General features: G+C 44.8%; 1 protein-coding gene across 1 annotated transcript in view; it reads left to right on the plus strand.

The window, feature by feature from the left end:
* Window positions 1–24,461, plus strand: part of plxna2 (plexin A2) — a 164,462-nt gene that overhangs the window by 26,137 nt on the left and 113,864 nt on the right. Inside the window, exon 3 of the mRNA XM_041050953.1 lies at window positions 2,879–3,061. Coding sequence (XP_040906887.1) covers window positions 2,879–3,061 — 183 coding nt within the window. The remainder of the gene's footprint in view (window positions 1–2,878; window positions 3,062–24,461) is intronic.

Consider the following 24,461-nt stretch of genomic DNA (forward strand, 5'->3'; position numbering starts at 1 on the left):
TTAAGACCGTGTCCTCGAGCTCAATGAACAGCCAGTAAATCCATAGTATAATATGGATTATGCAGATAGATGTCAATGGATGAGGAACTCCTAAAGCCTATACAAATTACATTTAACAGCCAAATATGTCAACCATGTTAGCATTGTCTGCGTGCTGTTAAATCCCCAGCTCCAGCAGTGTGGCTCCCTTAAAGTGCACATATGTTTCACATCTTGTCTTTCTTAAATAAATATGTTCCTGTAACTCTGTGTGTGGTATTTATAGAGGGCCCATGTCTGAGATCCATCAAAATATGAGGTGAATCAAGGTTAGACCAACCCCGAAGACTGTATTTTTTTTGTTAACTGTTAACCATACCTCACTTGGTTTCTGGGTAAATTACACGTGCAGTCCCAGTGCCTTTCTTCTGGTCCATTGCTAACAGCAGGTAGCCAGTGAGCTCAAAGCAGAGAACCTTAATTATACCCCCAGCTCCCATTCCCGTCTTGCAGACATTTCGCTGTGTGCACGCTTACATGCAGGCCAAGGCTGAGGCTGAGACTGGGAATGGAACTGAGGCTGAGCCAGGAGATTCAGACACAGCAGCCAGTCAAAGATTTATCGCCCAGCCGTCCAGCCTTCTGCCATCTGGAGATTCACACCGTCTCTGTAGTCACTCCCAAGGAGGAGAGCCATGATGGGATTCTGTCTGTCTCAGGCTGTGTGTGTGTGTGTATACGTCTCTCTGAGTAACACTATCATCCTGTATTGCTTTTTGCTCATGCCCCACCAACTAATTAACCACTCGTGAGAGCAAAGGGAAGCCGGTATTGATAACACTGATATATCCTGGGAGGGAAACTCTGAGAGCAGATATCCTGTCACATCTAATTCATCCTTCATTTACATTCCACACCAAATGGAACACTTGATGTCATTGTTGAACAAGATTATGTAGTTTACGGTTGAAGCAGACCAGGGTAACAACTGTTTTCTCAGTTTAGACTAAATATTATACTGTATTGCGAGTTATTCAATCAGGATTAGTCACACAGAGTTGCGGGCTATTTTTAGCCTCACCACAGCCCTGCTAAAGAGAATCAATGTCATTTGTATGAAACGGTCTTGAGATGTGGCAAATTTACATTTCTGCTCTGCCTGTGAGATTTGTGATAAGGCAGTGGAAAAACAAAAAAACAGCAAAAAAAAAAAAAAAAAATCTGCAAGAAGGTGAACAAGAAATCGCAAGCACATGGAATCCATGGGGATTTAGCTTGGCTGCCAAGTCTGCTAAGTGTACATCATCTAAACAATCTAGATATAATCAGAGCCAAATGGTTTGGAGCCCAACACGCCATATGTGGAATAGCTTCATGCATTTGAGGGAGCAGATATTGATAAGCCGAAGTCTGGAGCTCACAGCTCTCTCTCAAGATAGCTTCTTGCTTTTGCATCTGATTCATCCTGTGTGTCCACGTCTAATAAGCATGTGTTTAAAACTAATGTTAAAGAGTTATATACAGTGCATTTAATTTTATAACCATAAGAGTAAAGGATAATGTAAGCTCACCTGATTTTTTTTTTCTTTTTTAAATACTGCAGTGGAGTACCTCATAGCGAACTGTGCTATTTTGGGCAAAGGAAATAAAAGGAAATGCCATAAAGTGGGGGGCGGCACTATAGGAGCGGAGGCGATTATTCCCTGTCAGCATTATTGCTCATGCTCTGCTCATGAAAATGTGCATAGTACTGAACAGTTTTCCAGCGACGGTGTGTAGTGAGAGGCTGAGCTGCCTCCCAGAGTGGGAAATGTCACACAGCATAGTCTGCTTATACCATTCTGACAGGGACAAAGACAGAGACACGAGAAGAGACAGCCAAGAGATAGATATAGTGACAGAAAGAGAATTAATGAGTTGGGGTTGGAAAAAGGGGGACATATATTCAGAAGGTGAATAAGATAGAGTTTGTGAGCAAGAGATTATGGGATGTATACATGGGCGGCTTGCCTGGCCATCTCATTTTACTCCTCATGGCACTTTGAGGCCACTGCCAGTCAGACTGTCTCAGCTGACCTGATTCAACACCAGAAAGACCACTGTCTTGCTCCTCACTCACCTCCTCCTCTTTTCCTGTGTTATCTTGTTTTATAATCTTATATTGGGATAGACTGCACCTTCACTCCAAGCAGTTTTAACATGAAATCTAATGACTGAAGTTAAAACTTCCCGAGACTTTATGGTGGTGATTATTCTCTAATGAATGCATAAATACAGGGTTTCAGGGTTGCACGGTTATCACGCAGCGTGTTTGCCAGAGCACATAGTTATCATGCAGTATGTGTCTTCCTGCAGAGGTGTGATGATAGGCCGGGGTAATGAGCCACGGTGAGAGCAAGGTGGAGCTCAGTCAGGCGGAGCTGAAACATGTCTGCCAAGTGGAAAAGAAAGGCAAACGTTTGTCTGGCTGGGAGACTCGCTCGCGCACCTCCACCTTGTTCTGACCTCCCTCCCTCTCAGGCTCACCTCTCTCACCCCCTCATTTCCGTCTCAGACACTCTCTGACACTGCCACTATTTCCTCAACTTTGACCATCTCTCTCTCTCCTTCTGTCTCTGTCACCTTCAGCTTTACTCCATACTGAACTTCTCTTTTGAGGTTCTTCTTTTATAACGCTCTCAGCCTTTCCTCTCTACTAACGTCTTATTCTCTAAGTCTGTCTCTCTGAGGTATTTTTGTCGCTCCCCCTTCCGACTCTTCACTTCACGTCAGGGGTCTCTACTTTTAATGTGTCACACTTGTCTCTTTTCTGTGTTTCACTTTTCATTTTAATTGTCTGCTCTTGTCGTTTATTTATCCTTCACTCTGTGACCTTTTGTCTTCCCTCCCCTTCCTGTAGCCGGTGCCCATTGACGACTCTTTCTGTGGTCTGGACATCAACCAGCCACTCGGAGGTTCTCAGCTGGTGACCGGTCACACTCTCTACACTGAGACTCGGGACCGCATGACTTCTGTCACTTCCTATGTCTACAATGGCTACTGTGTAGCCTTTGTGGGCACCAAGAGTGGACGGCTAAAGAAGGTGAGTACCAGCTCCCCTCCTCTTTTCACCTAGCAGTTAAAGGCCTGTTGAAGGAGATTTGTGCTCACTTCATCACTGTGATACATAAGGACTCAGGCTGTCCAGTGGTCCGTGGGGCACAGACACTGTGAAGTGGTCCTATTTCTGTGCAGATGGATCACGGTCACAGGGAAACTTATCTGCTTAATATTTAATGCCTGCTGTCAGAGTGTTACAGAGGGGTAATGGCGATGGCTAGCTCACTGTAGTGGTCATTACCAGTTCCTTGTTAAGTGAGCTCCAGTGTGGCAGTGTTGAAAAACTTGCACTGGGCCATTAATTTTAATAGGCACCTTTCTGCCTGTGGCCCACTGAGAGGCAAAAGAGAGGTCCATGCTCTAAACCTCCTGGTCTTGGCCGGAGAACACAGACGCCGCAGAGGGTTAAGGGCTGGTGGCAAGTTAGTAATCATAGATTTCACATCCCAGCCACAGGAAACAAGGTAATAGATGAGACTGTTCATTGACAGGACTGAATAGAGAAGATGTCAATCAGAAGTGTCTGTTTTGCTGATTAACTTTGAGGAGCCGTCGCACTGTTTTGGCACTGACGTCACTCCAGACGGCTGATGTTTAGACTGTATGTTGAAAATGACAACGACGTGCTTCAATGTAGAGAATGTGTGTTTGTGTCGGTGCATTGTGTCATAATAGTTGCTCGTCTTGCATACAGATGGGGCTTTCTAGGCTGCATTTAGACAGCTGGTTGAAGGATTTGTCAGTATTCGCTTGGCTCCTCCTCCCATGGGGCTGCTTGTTTGAGTGACAGCAGGAGTGTGTCACGGGGCCATAACTGGCTCGTACAGTCCTTCCTCCCCCTACTAACAGCTGCATGAAGCTCAGAGACAGAAACTGAAAAAAGGAAAGAGAGTTGCTAAAACCATTTTGATATCTCTTTTGGCAAATCCTTTGTTATTTCAAGCCTGGTGGTGCAACACAAGTGCCGTTGGCCTGGGTTATTTTGGTCTCCATCTATTCATTATTAAATCAATACACCAATCAGGCTGTGGTGGAGAGAATATTCATTCGATGTAATCCCATGTTTGTCCTGTTAGATAATTTAGCACCCTTTTTATTTGGTTACATTAGATAAGACAGAGAAAAGGGGGTGTTCCCCACTGTGTTGCTGTTGCTCGCATATTGTTTTTATCTTCCTCCTTCTTTCCACACTTCAGTTTGTAGCTGTCGCCTACCTTCTCCAGTCCTATGTCTCGCTTTCCTATCTTTCACTTCCTGTTTGAGAATCCATGCAAAATAGCCTTGCGTGCTGCTTTGTACTTAGGCCCACTCCTCACAGGAGCATAACTGTAACCACAGAAACGCTTGCATGGGGTGGAATTAACCGGAATATGAGAAGGGCACCGAGAAAATAGGGGATAGAACAAAAAAAACCCAGTGGAAACTAGGTATTCCCCTCATCTGATTTATTGTGATCATATTCACACTCTCACTATGAAGCAGCCTAGATGAGAAAATGCAGGAAGTGTACTCTTTGTTAGAAATATTCTGACTACCTTGATTATATTTTGCAAGGGATGACATGAACCCTGGCTCTCAACATTATGAGGCATGAGAGAGAGAGCAATCATCAGTGTTAAGAGTAATGAAACATTGATTATTTCTCTCAGCGAGGGGCACAAACTGAAACTGCGGACCATTTGTGTTGCAAGTTTATCTGTGTTTTTGGTAAGCTTGTATTTTCGGTGAAGAGTTAGCTGGACTCCATTTGAACCTGATTTGTTTGAAATCACGTGACTAGACAAGGCGCAGCCGCCACTGTGCAAAAATTTGCATGCTTGCACGTTGTTAGACAAGGACCAGTGGTGATTTGCATGCACACGTATGATTCAGCCAGCGCTGACAGTCCATCTAATGTGCATGAAAGAGAGAATGACCACTATTGGCCTACCCACTGTGGCAGTCTGTGGCAGTGTGGAAATGACAGCAGTGGTAGGAAGAGGGCTGCTTTGCCTACTGTCATTGTTAAGGTGTGTGTGTTTCAGCGTGTCTGAAATATGCATGTGTTTACATTGAGGGTGTTATCTGTTCGCTCCTTCCAGTGTCATAGGGAGGGCAGAGGAATAGAGTGACCTGATGAGCCCTGGCTGCAGCTCCTCTGCTGAGGCCTGATAAGCTCCTACAGTGCTGTGTGAGACAAGTAGATGGGGTAGGGCGCTGCAGGCTTCCTTCAGATGTGAGCATGACACAGCTAAAGGATGACGAGATTTGATGCTTTGCTGGTGATAGAGTTCCATACCTCCACCTCTTTCATGCAGCCAAGAGAGACAGACAGATGGGGAAAGGGTGGGGTGTGTTGTCTGTGGGATGCACGGTTTGGGGGTGTGAGTGTGAGCCATGATGAGAAAAAAAAAATAAGAAAAGAGTAGCAGGAAGAGGCAAAGATAGAAGGAGAGGGAAGACGGTACTGGGGGAGGGAGGAAGAAACCGTTGAAATGTGAATTTAGTGCCGCCAAAGAAACCGGGGCTGCACCGCTGACTGTAATTGGATTGGCTCCTTTCCCAAAGAATCCCCCCTCCCCTGCCCTCCATCTCCCGCTTCCCCATTCAATCCCGCTCCTCCTTCCCTCCCTCCGCCTCCCTCTTTCTCTCCCTGCAGACCCGGCTCCTGTATATGCTGCTGTTTCCTGGGCTTTGCTGGAGCATGGCAAAGCAGGAGGGATAGTGTTGGCGGATATCACCGCCTGTGGCAGGCTTTTGCAGGGGATTGATTGAGAGAGAGAGAGGGGTTAAGAGGGTGGGGGAATAAGCAGACACTAAGGTGAGGAGAATGCATATACAGTGTGAGAGACTGCAGGAAACAATAACACTGGAGTTGTGGACCACATACAGTATTGTAGCGCTCACATTCTGTGATCGTGTAGCGATTACATTTTTACTGTGTGATGTAGGATATATTTTGTGAAGGTGGAGAAATCTCATTCCCAACCTAGAGTGAAACCTAGTACCATCATACAACAGTTTTGTGTTAAATGTGTTGTCTGAGTGTCATGAGGCTTTCAGAAATTGGTTGTGGACTTCTGGGTGGCACCCCTGGAGGCAGTGATTGATTGTGGAGGGCAGTAGATGTTCACCTCAGCAGAAAGCTTCAAGGGGGGCAATCAATTGTCCAGGTTGTCATGCACTTTTTCTAGCTGCAGTGGAACCAGTTCCAATCAGGACCAAAACTAGACCTTCAGTCCACTCTAAGCTAACATCTGAAGATTTTCCAGTGAGCATGTAGTCTAGCTCAAGAGTTAATGTCCCATTTAAATTCCAGACCTAGATTTACATTGATCCTCACCAGGCTGTATATTATACCCACCATGCTTTATCATCTATATTATCACCTGGAGACCAAAAGACTGCTACAGGGCTCGGTGGGTCAAATTATAGAAACCAGGCGATCTGCTATGCAGTTTATTCTGGATACACATTACCCAAGAATTGCATCATCTAAATTGGAATTGGCTGTGTGTGGTTCACTTTGTGCTTAAGCACAGATATATCCCACATGGGGACTGGGATTGGTGGGAAGCAACTATGGCATTGAGGAGGAGAGAAGCTTTGGGGAGCACTGCCTTTGATATAGATGGAGATGGAGGGTACGGCTGCACATGTAAAATTGGATGTTGAAAGAAATCCCAGCAATAGATGAATGGGGAGGTTAAAGCAAGCTGAGCCAAGGCACATTCATGTTAATCAGAGTCAATTTGCAGACAGTGAGAATGAACATCCTCCATCCCGGTTTTATCATATGGAGTAGCAGGGGTTAAGAGCTGTTGAACCTGAGACCAAAGACATACATTCCCAGGTGGCATCCTCTCCAGCATTCTACTTTCAGCACAGTTACTCAGGCCTGTATAGCTTTATTTATTAAATTATGTTGTATGTAATTAAGTAATGAAGCCTTCACATAAAAATCTGTTTAATAAAAATAGCCATTCTCTCAGTAGTTTCAGGCTAGTACTTATATTTTTATATTTAACCTGCCCTACATGCATAGTTTTTCCTTATTCAAACACCATAAATTTTGTGTGTGCTGAATAGATGGAAGTGTTTGATCAGGGGTCGGTTATATGAGCAGTAAACCATTCATGGGGGAAAAAAAAAAAAGTCCTCCGGCTCTTTATCCTTCAAGCCTTCAACCATAATGTACTGCTTTCAGCCTAATTAAATCTTCTCGTCATGCCCTGATGAATAATCAGGAATTAGTTTGGATGATGCCCTTGGCAGCTGAAGGGGACGACTTGAAAGGGTGGTTCAGGTGTTTAACTGGACAAACTGTTGAACTGGTTATTGTAGCAGAGGGTGCATGGCTGACTCACACGGCTCCCAGACTGGCCTGAATCGAGGCAGGGACTTGTGTTGCGCAGACAGTACTGGAGTGTTGCTGAGGGTAGCAGCTGATCATGGGGTATAAAGTGTTGGGGACTTGAAAGGCTTGTAAATGCAGGCAGCTGCTCCTACAGAGCCCTGGTGGACAAGTGGTCAGACCCCCCCCACGCCCCCACCCCCCTCTCACCCCTTTATGCTGTGCCACCCCCACACACACACCGTAATAAGCCTCAGAGTTAGTCCTCAGATTTGCCGCCCTTAGAGGAAATGTGATCTGAGAGCCTTGCCTGTCTGCTGCCTGTCAGCCCAGAGGCTGCTCACCTGCTTGACTTGTCCAGGCCCTGCTTTGGTGTGGCCGGGCTCAGCCTTGTCTGGATTTTTATGTGGAAGCGTCGGACCAGCTGAGCAGATTTGTTGTCACTGTTCTCCAGCCTTTGGGCTCCATGTTTGTCGTGGCCCATTTGGGTTTTCTACCAAGTAATGGAGGAGGAAAATGGGATTGAGGGGAATCAGGAAGAGGAAGAGATAGGACAACGCATGGGGGAGGACAGAGATGGAGAGACAAAATGAGAGACAGATGGGCAGATAGACAAACAGGGAGAGGAAGGGAAAAAGGTTCTAACCAGCATTGAGGATGATGTCCCTAGCAACAGCTGAGGCCCATGGCAACAACTGAATGGAAGCCAAACCTGTTCCCCTGGGGTTACAAATGACTCTGTGATCAGAACTGAGGGGTCCTGTCACCTGCATCCCCCAAACCAAACACACAGACATGCACATGTACTTGCTATCTTGATATGTGAAATATGAGCGTGAACCCCGTTCACTTCACTTTATAAACAACTTTCAGTTTTTGATTCCAGCTGGTCATTAGCGCTTCATTGTGGTACTGCAAACAAACAATCACACAACACAAAGAATCAATCATTTTAATGGCTTTATTAAACATCTCCATTGTTGCTGCATGACTTGCATTAACCTTAAGCTGAAATAAAAAGAATTACAATTACAAGAGGAAAACGCAGTCACAGTTGCCACCAGGTAGAATTTGTTTCCAATTATCAGAGTCACAAATTGCTATTTCTCACTGAATTATAATAACCATTGCCTCACTTTGTTTCAGATTGAATGCTGTGGTCCAATTAATCCCACACAGAACAAATAATTGCATCCCTTTGTTAAACTGTCTTTGTTTTGTCTGTCTTGTTTAAAATTAAATGAAAACCGCTCTACTTGATACACCTGTTTATGAAGCAGGCAACTAACATTTCAAACTTTGCGAAATGACATAATGACAAGTGACATGGAGACATAAGGAGCATTTTAGCTGAAATGATAGCTGCCAGTATGTATCTGTTACAGCCATCTTCAGGACTCTTCCTTGCTTGATTGCCTGAAATCTTTTTAATCATGTTAAACTAAGCGATACAGCCTCCGTTTGCCCATCAGCAACAGCTGGGAGCCTAGCATAGCCCGCAGAAATTACTTGTGCTAGTAAAAGAACATTTTCACTCCCAACACAACTTGCAGCACTTTATAAAAGAGGCTGGATCAGATGTCCTACGGTAAAACCAGCGCTATTTGGAGAACTGTAAATAGGAGTACATTTTATTTTGGCATTATCTGGACTCTCAGTGTGTCTGCGGATGGCAGCTCCCTCACAGAGAGACTGTCAGGCTTCCTTCCAAACCTCTACTGCAAGACAAAATGACCAATAAATATGATCCTACTGTACTGTAAAATGCTCTGTGAACACCTCCTTTGTGCTTTGTGGGGAATACCCTCTGATCACCAGGTGGTCTGAATGTAGCATAACATCCACGAGGAACTTCAGTAGAGCCTGAAGTCCTCTGTTGCATCTGTAGAAGCTATTTTTGATAGTTAATGTTATTACTTATTTTCAGAAATAAATGGGACTTTTTGAGGTGTGTTTTTTTTTTGTTTTGTGTGCGTTTAAATGTGAGTGTGTGGGGTGTGGTTATTTGTATGTGGAGGTGGTTGCCATAGATGTTTAATTTCTATAAACATCACACTTGACTAGCTGATGGCTGGCTTGTTCATTGAGTTGTGGATTGGGAGGATGTCTCTGTGACCTTTAGGGACCCCGGCCTCCACTTGACCCCCTCCTGCTCAGTTCTTAACCCTGAGCCAGATAAAGAGGCGGCCGGCGGCAGCCCCCGGCTGCAGTAGCAGGCTGTGTCTTTCATGGCTGTCTTTAGAGCACAAGCCTCTCTATCTGCCAGACCTGGTCCAAGCTTCTCTAAACACTTCACTGTTAAAAGGCCAGCGGAAGACTGAGAGCCCCTGCTGTTCCATTCATCCAAGCCTTATATCTGCTTTTTCCCTCCGAGTCTCTCTGATTTACTCTCCGTCTCTCTGTCTGTCTCTCCGTCTCATTCCCTCTTTCTTTTCATAGCAGTGAGTTAAATGTAGCCTGGTCAGTCACCCGGCTGTCCCCTCTCATTTTCTTTCTCTTTTCTTCTTCTCTCTTATCCCTCCCTTCCTGTCTCTTTCTCAGTCTCAGTCTCTCACTCTTTTTCCCAGTTTCTTTCTCCTTCTCTTCTGTGCTCAGACTATTACAATGACACAGCCTAGCCTGCAGTGATCTCATTAATCACATTCAAACAGCCCTCCGATGCTTTCTCTCCTTCTATCTGTCTCCCTCTCCATTCTCTCCCTCTAATTGCTTGCTCTTTTCTCTGCCAGTGTCTCGAAGGAAGCGTTTTTCATTATCTAACAACAAGAGACAAATACTTATACAGTGCATATATTTTACTACGGATGGATTTTATACATGTAGGCTTAATTTAGCTGGAAGATATGCAGTAGTATGCATCCATGCCAACGTTTCCAAATCCCAAAAGACACGAAGACAGAGTCACATATGTCCGTAAATATGTTGTTCACTACTTGTTCATTAATTTATCACAGAGATCACTTTTTATGTCTGAGCAGAGCACTGGATTTTATTTATTAGATTTGTTATTGGCAATGCTTTTTTTTTTTTTTTTAAAGAAACAAATTACCCTGTTGAGTGCATCCCATAATTGGACATGACTTCATGAGTGAGATTAATTAACCCATTGTTGATTAGAGGCACTTTGCACCAGAGACTGCCTGTGGAAAGAGCAATACTGTAATCCAGTTTCTTCAACATATTTTCTTGTTGATTGGGCTACAAATTAAACTGATGGCAGTGTTATTTACCTTGTTTATGAAGATTTTCTCATGTTTGGAAGTACTTGGAGCGTTAAAGGGAAAAGAAGGCATTGGTCTTGGCTCCACTTTTACACTGCTGCTCACACACAGAGCTTGGGAGTCATATTATGCCTGTGGCAGTGGATTCTGTGGTTTCCAAAAATGCTGGGAGCAATGGTGTCATTAGGATCGGGAAGCCACATCAAACACCACTGGCTACGCAGATCCATGTCTTCCGATTTAGGCAGAAAAATTAAATAAGTAAAAGTAAGGGTGAGTATACGGAAATGTTTCTCTTTACAAGAAGTGGCCTTTTCCATTCTTATGAGTGTGGTATTTCCAGCTTATGCATCTTGGCAATCGGATGTTTTATGTGCAATAAAAACACAACAAGAAATATGTCCAAAACATTATGCAGGGAAGCTGTGTAGGGAGGCAGGGCCTCCCAGCCTATCAATATTCCTGTTTAGTCTGTAGCCAATGTAGGCACCACAGGGAGAACATTTGAAATTCATAGGAATTCTTATCAGTTGTTGCGTCGCTGTTATTGATCTGTTACTGTGGAAACAGCATAGTACTGGTGTAGGCCTTGTTATTTTTTTTTTCTTGCCTGAGGTATAAGTCTCAGAGCTCCAGTGACTTCCAACAGTTCTACCAATCAAAGAGAAAATTTCTCTCTCTGTCAAATGAACTTTAAGTATTCAGTGCTTGACTTTTGTCCTCGGAGTTGCCAGCTGGCATAGAGTATGCTTTTTTTTTTTTTTTTTAAACTTCATTTTCCCCACTGACCTTGCTGAAGAACGCAGAGAGAAAGGGGACAGACAGAGAAAGAGTAAACATCTTTAGGACAGAAAAAACACAGAAATAGATTAGCGAGCAACGTCTGTCAAAGTGGATGGCTGGCTCAGTGCCAGGCTTTATTGATTTGCTTTACAAAGCACTTGAATGGGCCAGATAACTGTGATTAGCCAATTCATTACCGCTGGCTCTTAGAGTGGTCCAAAATTAGATAAAAGGGAGAATAGGAAGGACAGAGGGGGAGTGAGAGTGAAACTATTTCTTTGTAAACTTGCACAGAAACTCTATCAGTGACCCACAACAAAGGGAATCTTTTTGAAGCTCTTGATGAATTTTCCCCATTTTACATGCAGTGTAATGATCATCCTCATTAGAAGCTGTTGTGGAATGAAATGAAAAAAGAAAAACATGCATTGTTGATGTGTTTGATAGCATGCATAATCATTCTAGATTACTCAAGCAACCCAAACAGCGTTCCTCTCATCTACTTTGCAAATGTGTGCTTCCATTTCAAGTGTCTTTTCGAGTTGCACAGCTCTAATAGATCTCAAAAATGAGAACTGTTTTGGCTTTGATGATATACTAAACTGTTGCCTGTGCAAAGGCGAAGTGAGTGTGACAGCGACTAATGTTTCTGTCTGATAGCGAGACAGCTTTACTGCTCCTCTGTCTCCCACTTCATACGAGACAGCAGCAGTTATCAGGGCCCTTAGAGTTAAGCTTGTCTGGGTGACAGCATTGTTTAATGCATTTCTGTGATCACGCAGTGTTTACAGGAAGCTTTCATGAGCTCTACACAAATCGTTTCTTAGCTATATGTGTTTTGACGTTGTACAGTCATCTGGTTATCATTTATTATGAATGTTATGGCTTTAAGAATTAGGGATTTTACTAAAATGCCATGTTCCCTCTTGCTGTGACATTAACTACAGCAGCTGTCCTGTTTCCCTTTGAGATATTCCTGTTTACCTCTGAAACCTGGACACTCGGTCTCCTGACAGTGAAGGATCGAGGCAAGCGGGCCTTTATCATTTCCCCTGATTTTCCTCTTGCTCCAGTTTTCTTTCTACATTTGTTCTGGGCACAGTCTATCTCCTTATTTCTTTCTTTCTCTCACTCTCTCCATCTCTCTCCCTCTTACCGCAGGGCTGTCAAGTTAACTCCAGCTAGCCATCAGCCTAATGAACAGTGATACAGTGCTAATACCGTGTGATAATATTTCAAGCCATCGGTAATCTCCGCTCACTCAGCCTTTACCTACTCGTCACTTCTTTAACACACGGGGCATTTCTTTCTCTTGACAGCTGTATGTCAGGTCTTGGCCTCATGCTGTCATGAAACGGAGCTGTCAACCCAGACTCCTCTTTAATAGTCCAGCCGTCCAGGAAAGACAGCTACGGTCTTAATGTGATTGGACATTTCCTTCTGTGTTCGCTGTCCAGAGCATCCACTCAAGCCTCTCCTTTGCTTTAAAGACCTATCTGCGGGTTTTAATGGTAATTATAGTCACATAATTCCACACTCATGTTTTCCCCAGGAAAAAAAATCATTTACCATTCACCTTCTCTTCCTTGACTATGAGGTTTATAGGTCACTTTCAGTATGTACTTTCCAGAGATCAGACCAGTATCCACAGTGTCAGGGCCACATGATGCCGTTACACACCTCGCTCTGACTGGTGACATCGAAATAGCAACTAAAAGGTGAAGATGTTTGAGAGGCCACAGACACCAGATATTGTTTGTATGGAGATATATAATAGATCAAAAATGTAGTCTGTGTAAAATATGTGATATGTCAGAGTGTGTGGGCGGATAGATTGCCGAACAGATTCTGTGTAGTGGGGGAAAAGGAGAAGTGCAGATTTACAAGTGAAGAACTGACGGAGGGAGAAAATATCACGGGCATGTGTGTGATTGTGAACAGCACCTGCATCTCCAGAAAACCTATGCCAGGCCAGTGAGAGGGCATTAACGAGGTCGTGATATCAAAGACCAGAGCAGGGGCCAGAGGTCAGCTCAGCCACCGCTGTTATTCATTAAACCCTAATGGTTAGCGGTTGGGAAAACATTTTCTGGGCCTCTGGTAACTTGACTAAAGGTAAGGGTCATGGCCAGAGGCAGGGGTGAGACATCCCCTTTGCTTGGTGACATGGGTGTGCCGTGTCGGATTGGATTAGCAGTCGAGGCAGAGAGGTGATGATTTGATGGAATCACAGCACAGCGGCAAACCATCAACATTCCTCCTTTTTACTTCGTTTAAAGGGGCAGTTAAACATTTCTGTGGGGAATAAACGTGTTACCGTCACTCATAGTTAAGCGTTCTGGTGCATTTGGCAGCCACAGTTTGGTGCTGCTGGAAACAGCTGCTGGCTCAGTGGGGTGTATGGATAGAGGAGGTGTGTCGCGTGTTCCTGTATGTGTGTGTTTGGTCTGTGTTAGCTGATGAGCGATAATGAATTTGCAGAGAAACAGACAAACCAGTATCAGCCCTGTGTCAGTTAATTTTGGTGATTTAGAGGGCAAAGATCTTGTCTACACCATTTGCATGTTGCTTCCCTAAGGTATTGCGCCTTTGACAAGTGTGCGCGCAGTATACGCAGCTAAAGGCTGTTGTATGTTTTATAACATGCATGCTTTTTGTCTTTGGTGTGTTGCACATACAGATTTTAGTCTCTTATTTGTGTGAGAGAGGTGTGGGAATACTGCCTTGATCATACATTCAGAAGACACTGCGTGTTTTCACTCTATTTCAAGAGTGTTTCATCACACACACATGCATGCACACACACACACACACACACATACGTGCATGCATGTGGGGGAGGCTTTTGCCTTCCAGCTGATTAGGAAACAAGAAACACTTGTGTCATGAGTTTTCACCCTAATAAGCCCAAATTGTTGCGGTTGGGTGAATATTTGGGTGCAGGTATGCTGTGTTTAGGCTGCGAGCGGGATTGGAGGGTGGGAGGGGGGGCGGTAGTTGGATCAGAAGGTGTGGTAGATCAGATGACTGCGTCGGCTCCCCAGGATCCTCGGCTGAAAGGGGATAGGACGGTGTTTGGGTTACACCACGCTGGGAGTGCTGTCCTCTTTAAATAAGACACACTTGAACAAAGTGCAGCTGATCAGATTAGCGTGGCTGATCGGGTTTCTCAGCAGGTTGTTGGCTCCCACTGTCTGAACATCTTGACGAGGAAATGTTGTTAGTAATAAACACACTGATGAACAAAGGGAGTAGAGTGAGGGGGTTATACCAAAAGTTGTTGTTAAGCTTCATCCGGACAACAGATGATGATGGAATGTGGTTTTAACTGAATTACTTGTGATCGGTACAGCCCACTCTGTCAACGGGGTAAACGTTTATCCTTTTCTTCAGTTTTGCTTTTCTCCGTCTGCGGTCTTTTTCAAGGGTGAAGTTATTCTTTCTGGCAGAGGAGAGAAATTCTGCAATAAAGTGGACCTTTGGGACTTAGTCTGAAACAATGGTAGCAGGATGAATTGTACCAATCGAGTTGTGCGGAGTTCTATTGTTAAGTTTGCTATTGTGTGACGAGAAGGAAATTGTTTCTGTTCTGGGGCCCTGATGAATCCCCCTTCAAACGCCAAAGATCACTGAAACAACATCAGAGGAGGAGAAAACAAGAATATCACCAGAAAGGCAACGTCTTGGTTTGATTCACCATTTTTCCCCCCCTCATTTGTTCTTCGTCTCATACTCTTCTGCTATCTACAACTATTCACTGAATCTCTTCTTCTCTCTTCTTGCGTGTCCACCTTTCAGCATCCTTTTCTCTGTTAGTCTCATGTTGTTTTTCTCAAATGCCCAGTCACTGTTCCGGTTTCTGCCCCTCTCTGTCTGTGTTTCTCATTCTCCACGGCTTTTCACCCGTGATCCATCCAGGCCAAGCCACAATCCCTTATAAGGCCAATGGAAGCCCCCATCTGGCCTCTTATTTCCATATCAGATCTCTAGTAACAGACAGGGTTTACACAGGATCAAGCCTGGAATGTGAAGCTGCCTCTCCATCGGCTGTGCCACAAACCCTGCTACGCTCTCCGCTCCTGGGCACAAACCTGGTCACACATCCTCCTCCCCCTTCTCCCTCTCCTTGTTTTGCAGCTATATCTCTTCTCACCTCTATTTCCCCACATTTCTCCTCAACTCATTTTCTTACCTCTCTTCTTTATCCTTTCTCTATTGCTGGTATTTCTGTCCTCTTTCCTCCTTTTTTCAGCCGTACCTCTCTCATCTGTCGGGGTCCTTCTCCCCTCTCTTGGCAGCATCTTAGCAGAGCACACATTGACGTTTGGGGACAGAAACACAGCATGCTCAGATGGTTGCTTGCTCTAAGTTCATAGCTTACACAGCGATGCAGCCGCAGACAGCCAAACAAAAGACTAAGCCACATCTAAAGAGCAAGACAAAAGGAGGAACGCAGTAAAGCCATACAGTACAACTCCACAACAAACACTCTTAAAACTGGCTCAAAGGACATCTGCGGTTTGGGCTTACACGCCCGTTATATTTAAAAGCTCTCTTTCCTTCGTCATCGTTACATCTCTCTGTCTTTCTTCCTCTTCCTCTCTATCTGTTGTGCGCTCACTGAGTCTGTTCCTCATTACAATTTGATGTTTCCACAGGCTCTCTTTTCCCTCCCTGTCGAGCTCTAATACGTAAAGTGTCGACTTTTCCTGTGTGTGTGTGTGTGTGGTTTGGTTTGTTGTCGTAGAGAGTCTGTTTCTGATTAAGCTGGCTTTCACTAAGCTTTTCCTTTACTGCCACATTTGGGCCTTGCTTGGCAGTGGAACCCTTAGAGTGAATCTCATCCAGGCCTTAATTGTTTTAAAAGGCTGGCAGACCTGGCTGTCTCTGTGGCTCTATTTGTTGTGTCTTTCTATCCCTTCGCTCTCTCTGTTCTCTCTCGGTCTCTCTAGCACCTATACTAGCATTCCGCCACATTCTCCTTTGTTCCTCCTTTCTCTCCCAGGGTCTGACACAAATGGAGGGATGAATGCTTATCTCCTCTGGGGCCTGCATAGCTCATTAACCTATGTTAGTCTCCACATGCCTCCATTAAAGAGAGACACCTGGCTCCCGAGGGGCCAGCAGGGAAATGACAAGTCCAGTCTCCTTTCCCTTCATCAGCATCCTATATGCACAGAGGGAAAGGACTTATTACAATGAAGAACCACACATGCGAGGCTGCCGGGCCTTTGTAGCTACGCTTGTGGTGTTTTCCTTTATTGTGGCCACAGCGGTTATTGATGCTGATGTGTTGATTTCCCTGCCATGTCAGCTGTGCTGTAATGTGACATGTATGCTACACATTGAAATAATGACATCCACATTATATACAAGTGGCTTTTCATGAATAACAAGCAGCCCTGCTTCTCGCTTTAAAGGAAATCAGGGGAGAGGAGCGTTGAATTTAAACAACACGCGGCAACAGCTTCAGCTTTTACACGCAGCTGCTCTGTTCAGCTGCAAACGGACTGTAAGCTTCTGGTACAGTGGCAAGTCTCAGATTAGCCAAAGTCCTTTTCAGAGCCAGGGCAGCATCAGCTGCATTCCGGGTTACGCACTGAAATGTATACTGTGCGCAATTGCCAGTGAAAAGCCTAAATCTTATTTGGGCGATGCACCCCAAATCTGTGCTCGGGTCCCCTGACTGGCTCTGGTTAATCTGCTTGGTGGGGACTTAGCCCTTCTAATGTTTTTCTCGTCAACTCTGCAATACAGAGGAATGCAGAGATAAGCAGAATGTCCCCTCATCCGTCTACCTGGCCACAAAACAAATAAATGATATCAAATGCTTTAATTATAATGGGAGATGAAAAGATACGCAGGCGGCAGGTTTTGCCATCTATCTTTGTTTAATTTTCTTTTTCTCACTTTTTTTCTCTCCCCGTCTGTCCTATCCTCTCAGTTCTTTTCATTTTTCTCCCTGTGCGTGTGGATCTCTCAACCGTGCATCTCTGGTGCTAAAGCGACTAAGTTGAACTGCATCACTTTAATGTCAGACTCCATGTTTTTCCACAACACTGACCTCTTTGTCTTCTGCTTACTGCATTTTCTCTGTCCTCTGCTCTCCCGTTGTCTTTATTCTCCAGCACTCCTTCTCACCCTGTGTGTGTGTGTGTGTGTGTGTTTTTGTGCGAGTGTGTCTGGCAGACAAGTGGATGTTAGGGAGTTACAGTGACCTGGAACAGTCTGTAGATTGTCTTTTCACCATTTTCACATTTTCCTTCCCCCCCCTCCTCTTCACTCACTGTATTTCTCTTCTATTGCATCTGGCTGCTTCTCATTCTTCTGTCCGTCTCCACTGCTAAGAAATATTAGCATATCATTGCCGTAAGGAGCTTCCAACTTCACAATTAATGGGTTTTTAATGGTTCCCCGGGCTTCACCATTATGTGGCCGGGCTTCTTAGCCTAATCCAGTGGGGACCATATGGGCAGCAGCCCGACTCCATACGCTGGACCCAGAGGTGTATTGAAACCAGTGGGGAAGCAGAGCTAGAGTGTATTTAAATTCAGGGGAGCTCAGGGCTTTATTTAAAACCAAAGAAAGTTTATTTGTTCAACAGCCTCAGAGACCAGAGTGAGAGCAGGAGGGCTCTCCTTCTCTCACAAGAGCCGGATTAATTGTCCACTCGGGTTCAAGGTGTGAAAATGTGCGTATGTGCGAGCGAGTGTGTGGATTTGTTCATACACTTAGCTAATTTTACATCATTTTTTTTCTTTGTTCAAATGTGGGTTATTCTGCAACCTAGTGCTCCAGCCAATGTGAGTGTAAAAGTAGCATCTAGTGGGTTTTGAAACGCACTCAAGAGACCACCAACGCACCCGGCCATCTCATCCATGTGAGCTGCCGGTATGGGCTGAAACATCAGCAGAGTAAAATAAACATGACACTTGACACACTGACAGTGTTGGCACATTTAAACCCACGGGGATTTATTTCTACATATTGCGTTTATATTCAAGCACTCAGCTTGTCCTGAAAAGGAAGGTGTCTGTGTTGTAGGTTTACAAGCTGCTGTCTCTTTAGATAAATGTGCCACAAGTAAATTCAGAACTAGGTAGTTTATTCACTTACACTGTCCTTGCACCTCTAGTTGCTTCGTTTGATCCCTACAATTCACCATGGACGTGTGTGCCTACGGGCCGGTAATTACTCACTTGGTTAAATTCAAACTACTGACCATGCAAACTGTGTGTGTGTGTGTGTGTGTGTTTCTGTCTTTAAAGGACACTGACTTCATTTTTAAAGCCAGTAAACTGTGCTTGATTCAGCAAATGCAAACTTTACTTGTTTCGCTGTCCACTGTCAATTCATGACAAAACTTTGAAGACCTTCAGACTTTGTCCTCGTTCACTCTTCAGTAAACTCACAGTGATCCAATTTGGAAATCCAATTCTTCCAGATGGACTTGGGAATAAATTACTAAAGGTCAAACTAACTGGCCAAGCAGCTAACAAGCCAACAGACCACGGTCAACACCTGAGTGGAAAGCAGCCAGAAAAGCTCTTTACTCATTACAGTTTCTGTCAATGGAAAGAAGATTAAAAACGACTAAAGGCAGTGTCTCCTCGGCTCACGCACTTTTTCCTCAACATGATCCACTTAGGCTTTTAATGTAATGCATGTTATATAGAGGGGTTGTGGTGTTACAGTATGTATACAGTTCTTGCTCTTCTTTTCTCTCTCTCTCTCTCTCTCTCTCTCTCTCTCTCTCTCTCTCTCTCTCTCTCTCTCTCTCTCTGTACGTGCGTGAAAGGCAGGCAGTACAAAAAGTGCTGACGCAGGCTTTATACGTCCCTGTCCAGGTAATGGCCTGTAGCAGTACTGCAGCCTGGGGCCTGCCAGAGGAGGAATGACATTTACTGCCACCTTAACTAGCTCATTAGCCTGCTTCACAGCCTTTCTCTCTATTCACTCCACAGAGGGTAATGAGAATAGCACTGTTTTACGCTGCCAGTTGTTATTCTGCTCATGTCTTCCAAGGCTATCAAGATGGAACACTCGGATTGTTTTGGGAAACGGCTTCTTGTTCTCCTGCTCTCTATGCGGTTTTAGCACGAGTGTTCACTCAGTCTGTCTTTGAAGAAACAATTGATGAGAGTGCCGAGTCTTTATATGACTAAGATTCATCGTACTCTGGGTGAGATATCACTGCCACATACTCACCTACAGTGAGCTCATCTTTTAATCAGTCCTGATCCAGGAGACTGATTGGACCTATTGTTCGGTGTAGGCTATTGAAATCGGCCTTTCAGTCCTTCCAAACAGACAAACACACATTTGTGTTCACACAGACACCTGCACACACACCTGCGCACACTGTTACACAAACTCACATCTTCATTACGCCACTTCTTTGGTTGATTGGAGGGTTGATGTGTGACAGACTCAACATAATCCTTCCCCTTCTCTCTAGCTGCCTGACATTTTTCTGTTCTTCATTAGGGACAGAGGGGATGAAAGAGAGAGAGGCGCAGAAATAATGGCAGTGAAATGACATGCAAATAGCAAAGATGTAATTAAAACATCAACATCCGGCCGACCTGCAAGCCAGGCCTCCTTTACTCTGGTAGCTGCATTCTCCTGTCTCTGCAGTTGACTGACATGAGATTGAGCATGACAAGATGTGTTGGTTTAGTAAGCATGTAGGCACAATGACTATACAGCGATACACACACACACACACACACACTGACACTGACATAAACATACATACATACGATGGACGTGCCCAGTCAGGGCAGTGGAATGCCCCAGGCCCAGGCACATCCCAAGACCTTTGCTCTGGCTGTGTTTTTCTATTGATAAGGCAGTCGGGATTTTCAGATGGGATTTTAAAACTTTAAGAGATGAGATTGATTCGAAATACAGCACACACTACACTACACCACACCACAGCACAGTTCCAAACTACACACAAAGCTTGCAAAAACAAATCTTTCATTGCATGGCGATGTGTGGACAGTATAATTTTTCTTCCTGCCTTCCAGTTCATGGTCTGCTTGGTAGTTATCTGGTGGCTCTGGTGTTGGTCAGCATTCCCTGTCTGACTAAAAACAGCCTAGGGCCTGTTCTTACAGTCTGATCCCCCTTTGTCTTCCTTTCACTAATTGACTGTGTGCACGCTAGTGTGTGTGTGTGTGTGTGTGTATTGCTTCACTCCCACCGCTATATCCTGTGTTTACGGCGTTAATGTAGCGGGTTAGACATTAGACAGTCTGTGACTCATAATGAGTTATTGTACCACTCCTAGAAGAGCCATTCAGAGGCATGACTGCAGGCAAAGCGCAGAGGCCTCTGCGTGTCTGCACTCTTAACAGGTATCAGACGGCATTACAGGTTCCCACAAGAAGTGGATTAGACAGCCCATAGTCAGCTCCTCAAGGTAAACATGCCTTTCCCCTCTATCTGTGTCAACATCAGTCCACCGTGCTCTGGTTCAGACTTTGCTAAAGATCCCTGGGAATATGAAACAGTCATGTGCTCTCAGATTTATTTAAGAAGTATTTCAGTCTGTTCTGTTCCTTTGACCCCGCTGTGCAGTAAAGAGAAATTAATCATTGTTGGCTATCCTGTTCTCAGTGTTTACTCTCAGAAAGTAATGGGCCGACACTAAAACCCTGCTGAGGAACTGGTTGAATAAAGATATTTCCCTTTTACTTCTGGCACAAGACAAGTGTTTAAACAGAGTTGGTCTTGGTGCCAAATGAGGTGCCCATTTGGCCAGGACCTCACACTCTACCCTGTTCTCTACGAAACCCGCGACAGAGGAAGTGTCCTCACCAAGCAAGTATGCCAGCTGTGACCAATCACGGAGCTCCCCCCATAGCTCTCTCCACTCTCAGCAGCTATATTCTACTTTCTGGATCAGAGCTGGCCAGAATAGTTTGAGAGTCTTTTTTTGAGCTTTTGAGTGAAAACAAAAACAAAGTGACTGCACGCTGTGTCACAATCTTAGCTCATGGCCTCTCCATCATTAAAACAACTGCTTATTTCAAACAGCTTAAGTAAGCTGTCTTCTTTTTCCCAACTGCTTTGTTAGCTCTGTGTCTCTGCTTGTATTTTCAGCCTACCAGTCTGCTTGCTTAATGATAGCCTTGCTTTGACTTTCACTGTGTGTAAGTGATTGTGGGTGGGTGTGTTTGCTAGCTAGCGTGCATGCCTGTGTTTGCAAATTTTAGTGGCATCATGTGACAAAGAGCTCTGTTTTGGCTCTGGCAGGCTTGTTTTGGGGCTCTCATGGGGGTCTGGGGGCCATGTCGAACCGTACCAGGCTGTGTTAAGGCAGCTCAGCATGGGACTATCCAAGTGTAGTTAACATGTATGAGTGTGGATTAACATGGAGGCCTCTCTCCTCAGGCACACTCTGTCACAGATCTGTCAGGCCTCTCTGAGACCCCTCACAGCACAGCTCTCATCTGTCAACAGGCAGTACCCTACTGACACACACGGGAACAAAGGCATGCATGCACATGCACACACATGCACACAGATATATGGCTGTAAACATACTGTACAGTGCAACTGCACACAGAAAGGATATGAAGTCACATGCGTGCACCGGTTGATGTGACCTCAGGGACTGTATCTGAAGTTTTTGTTTCATCACATGAATTTTGAAATACGTTGGACATTAAAAATGATGCCTTCATTTCCTCAGACAGCCAGCTAAGAATAAACCGCAGCCAAATACCAAAGTTCTTGTTTAATTTATGAAAGACATCTGCCCAGGGTTGTAGACTCATGCTAACAAATAGCTTGTGAGAAAGTTTGACATTTAAGATACACATAGTTCCTCTTTTTTTTCACAGTAGTCTGTGACTGACAGACAGACTGACTGACTGACTGACAAAGTTACACCATTGGTCAGCCAGCCAAGTGTTGAAGTTTCCCAATTGGCCGTTGCTCTTTCAAAACGAATTGGCGCGAACAGTTTGTATTTCGTCATCAGGGCGGCGGTTAACAGGCAGTGTTGCTCGATTTACAGACTTTTCCTTTAGCAACTTTTTTTTTTTTTCCAAAAAAGCACCTAGCAACAAGTCTGACGACTTTATGGACAAACTTTGGCTGCATTCTGGAGTCACTGTCAGTTGTATTAAAATTACTGAGCACAGAGAGTCGGAGAGAAGCAAAGTGACAAAAGACAAAGTGCTGACGCTGGCCGACATTTGGCAGAATGCAAATACGACGCAGTAACGGCATGGATATGCTAATAAGCAAATGCAGAGACATTTAGTGACTTTTGGAGCAGGCTTTAGCTACTCTCCACTGAAAGTAGCCGTTCCACAACAGTTTTAAACTACATTGTCAGTTTCACACATCAACCATATACGGTCTAGGTTTACTAGGTTTTGACCTTGTCTTGTTTATTAATAAAAATGTCCATGGACAGATTTTCAGTAAATTTAATGATCAGTATCATTTCCATTTGTTTCAGTTTCCAGTGGAAAGAAATTTAAAAAAATACAGAAAAGCAGTACATTTTCCAGTTCCACTGTATGTACTGCAGCACACACACACTCACTGTGTGAAACAACAAATTAGCTGTTTCTGAAAGATCAAAGGCGTAACACAGATGAGAAACTCCCATGCTTTAATTAACTTTAATTAGTACATTCTTATACCTTAGTTACTCTTTGTTGTCAGCCGTATTACATCTCTAGGCCTTATGAAGGCATTAGAGACAATTTGGTCTCATCTAAGCCACTTACTGTATTGTGTGTGTCGTCGTAGTAGAATACCTCTAAAGGGCCTGCTCAGGCACTGGTTGACCGAGCAACCAAATGGATAGCCAAACAATACCGTGCATCACGTACAGCAACGGCTCAGGTCGTCTTAATGCAAGTATAAACCAGGATAAGCTCTTAATGAAGTCATAATCATTCACATAGACACAGAGACTTAACACACAAAGAGACACACATCATGCGTCTGGGCACTGATGCACTCTGCTGTTAAACTGTAAGAACATATTTTGTGAGTTTATCACCTTCAGTGTATTGCAGGGGGCTTCAGAGGGGTCATGACAGTGTGGAATATTACCGTCGTAAATAATAATGTTATGGATTCCAGAGGCCAATCAGCCGTCACGCCGCATTAAAGGACAGGTGATTGATTTGACCAAAACGTGATCGATAGGTGACCCCTACTGAGACACGCTTCGCTATACCCCAGTCTGTTTAGTTGTCAGTTGTGTGTGTGTGTGATGTTGTGTGTCTGTGTGGCGGGTTGCAGGCCAAGCTAGCGGTCACGGCCGCTCAGTCATCCGGGGAACTATGGGAGGCAGCTGCACTCTGCAGGGGGGCAGACTGGGGTGAGGTGGGCTGGGGATCGACAGGAGGGAGGGTGAGCAGGGTTAGATAGGAGGGAGGTAGGGATAGACAGGATCCCTGTCTCTGTCTGTCTGCCTGGCTGCCGGCTGCAGGCGGCGTGTCAGCTGGGCCTGTTCCCCAGACCCCCGCCCCACTACCCCATTTCGCCATCCCAGTCTCTCCCCAATCAGTGATGGACGGATGGTTTGGAGAAGGAGGAGGGGCACAGCCAGTTAGTTCCACCCCACAGCGGCCCGCTTTATTGGGCTTTCATTGGGGATTATTGTTATTGAATTATGGAGGGCCTCCCCTCAGACCAATCTCTGGCAGGAAGTAGGGACGGCAGGGCTTCACACAACTGCTGGTGTGTGACCATCTTCCCCGCCCTCCTCACCCAGTACCCTCCCATCCTCCAGTTTTGCTTCTGCCCTGTTAGCATAGACACCATTGGATCCCTTACATGCACACACACAGACACAAGTGCAGACACGTGCAGGTACGCACGATCAGGCACACGCATTCAGATGGCAAACGAATGCACCATTTATAGTCATTTGCCTTTTCGCTGGCATTACCCAAGCATTAAGAGAAAGGGAGAATAAATAAATGGAAAGTGTGAGGCAGACAGATGAGGTGTATGAGGGGGATCATATGGGGGGAGCTCTGGTTGGGGGGTTCCTATCTTTACATGTC

The sequence above is a fragment of the Toxotes jaculatrix genome, chromosome 2 (genome assembly GCF_017976425.1).
Source record: "Toxotes jaculatrix isolate fToxJac2 chromosome 2, fToxJac2.pri, whole genome shotgun sequence".
NCBI lineage: Eukaryota > Metazoa > Chordata > Actinopteri > Toxotidae > Toxotes > Toxotes jaculatrix.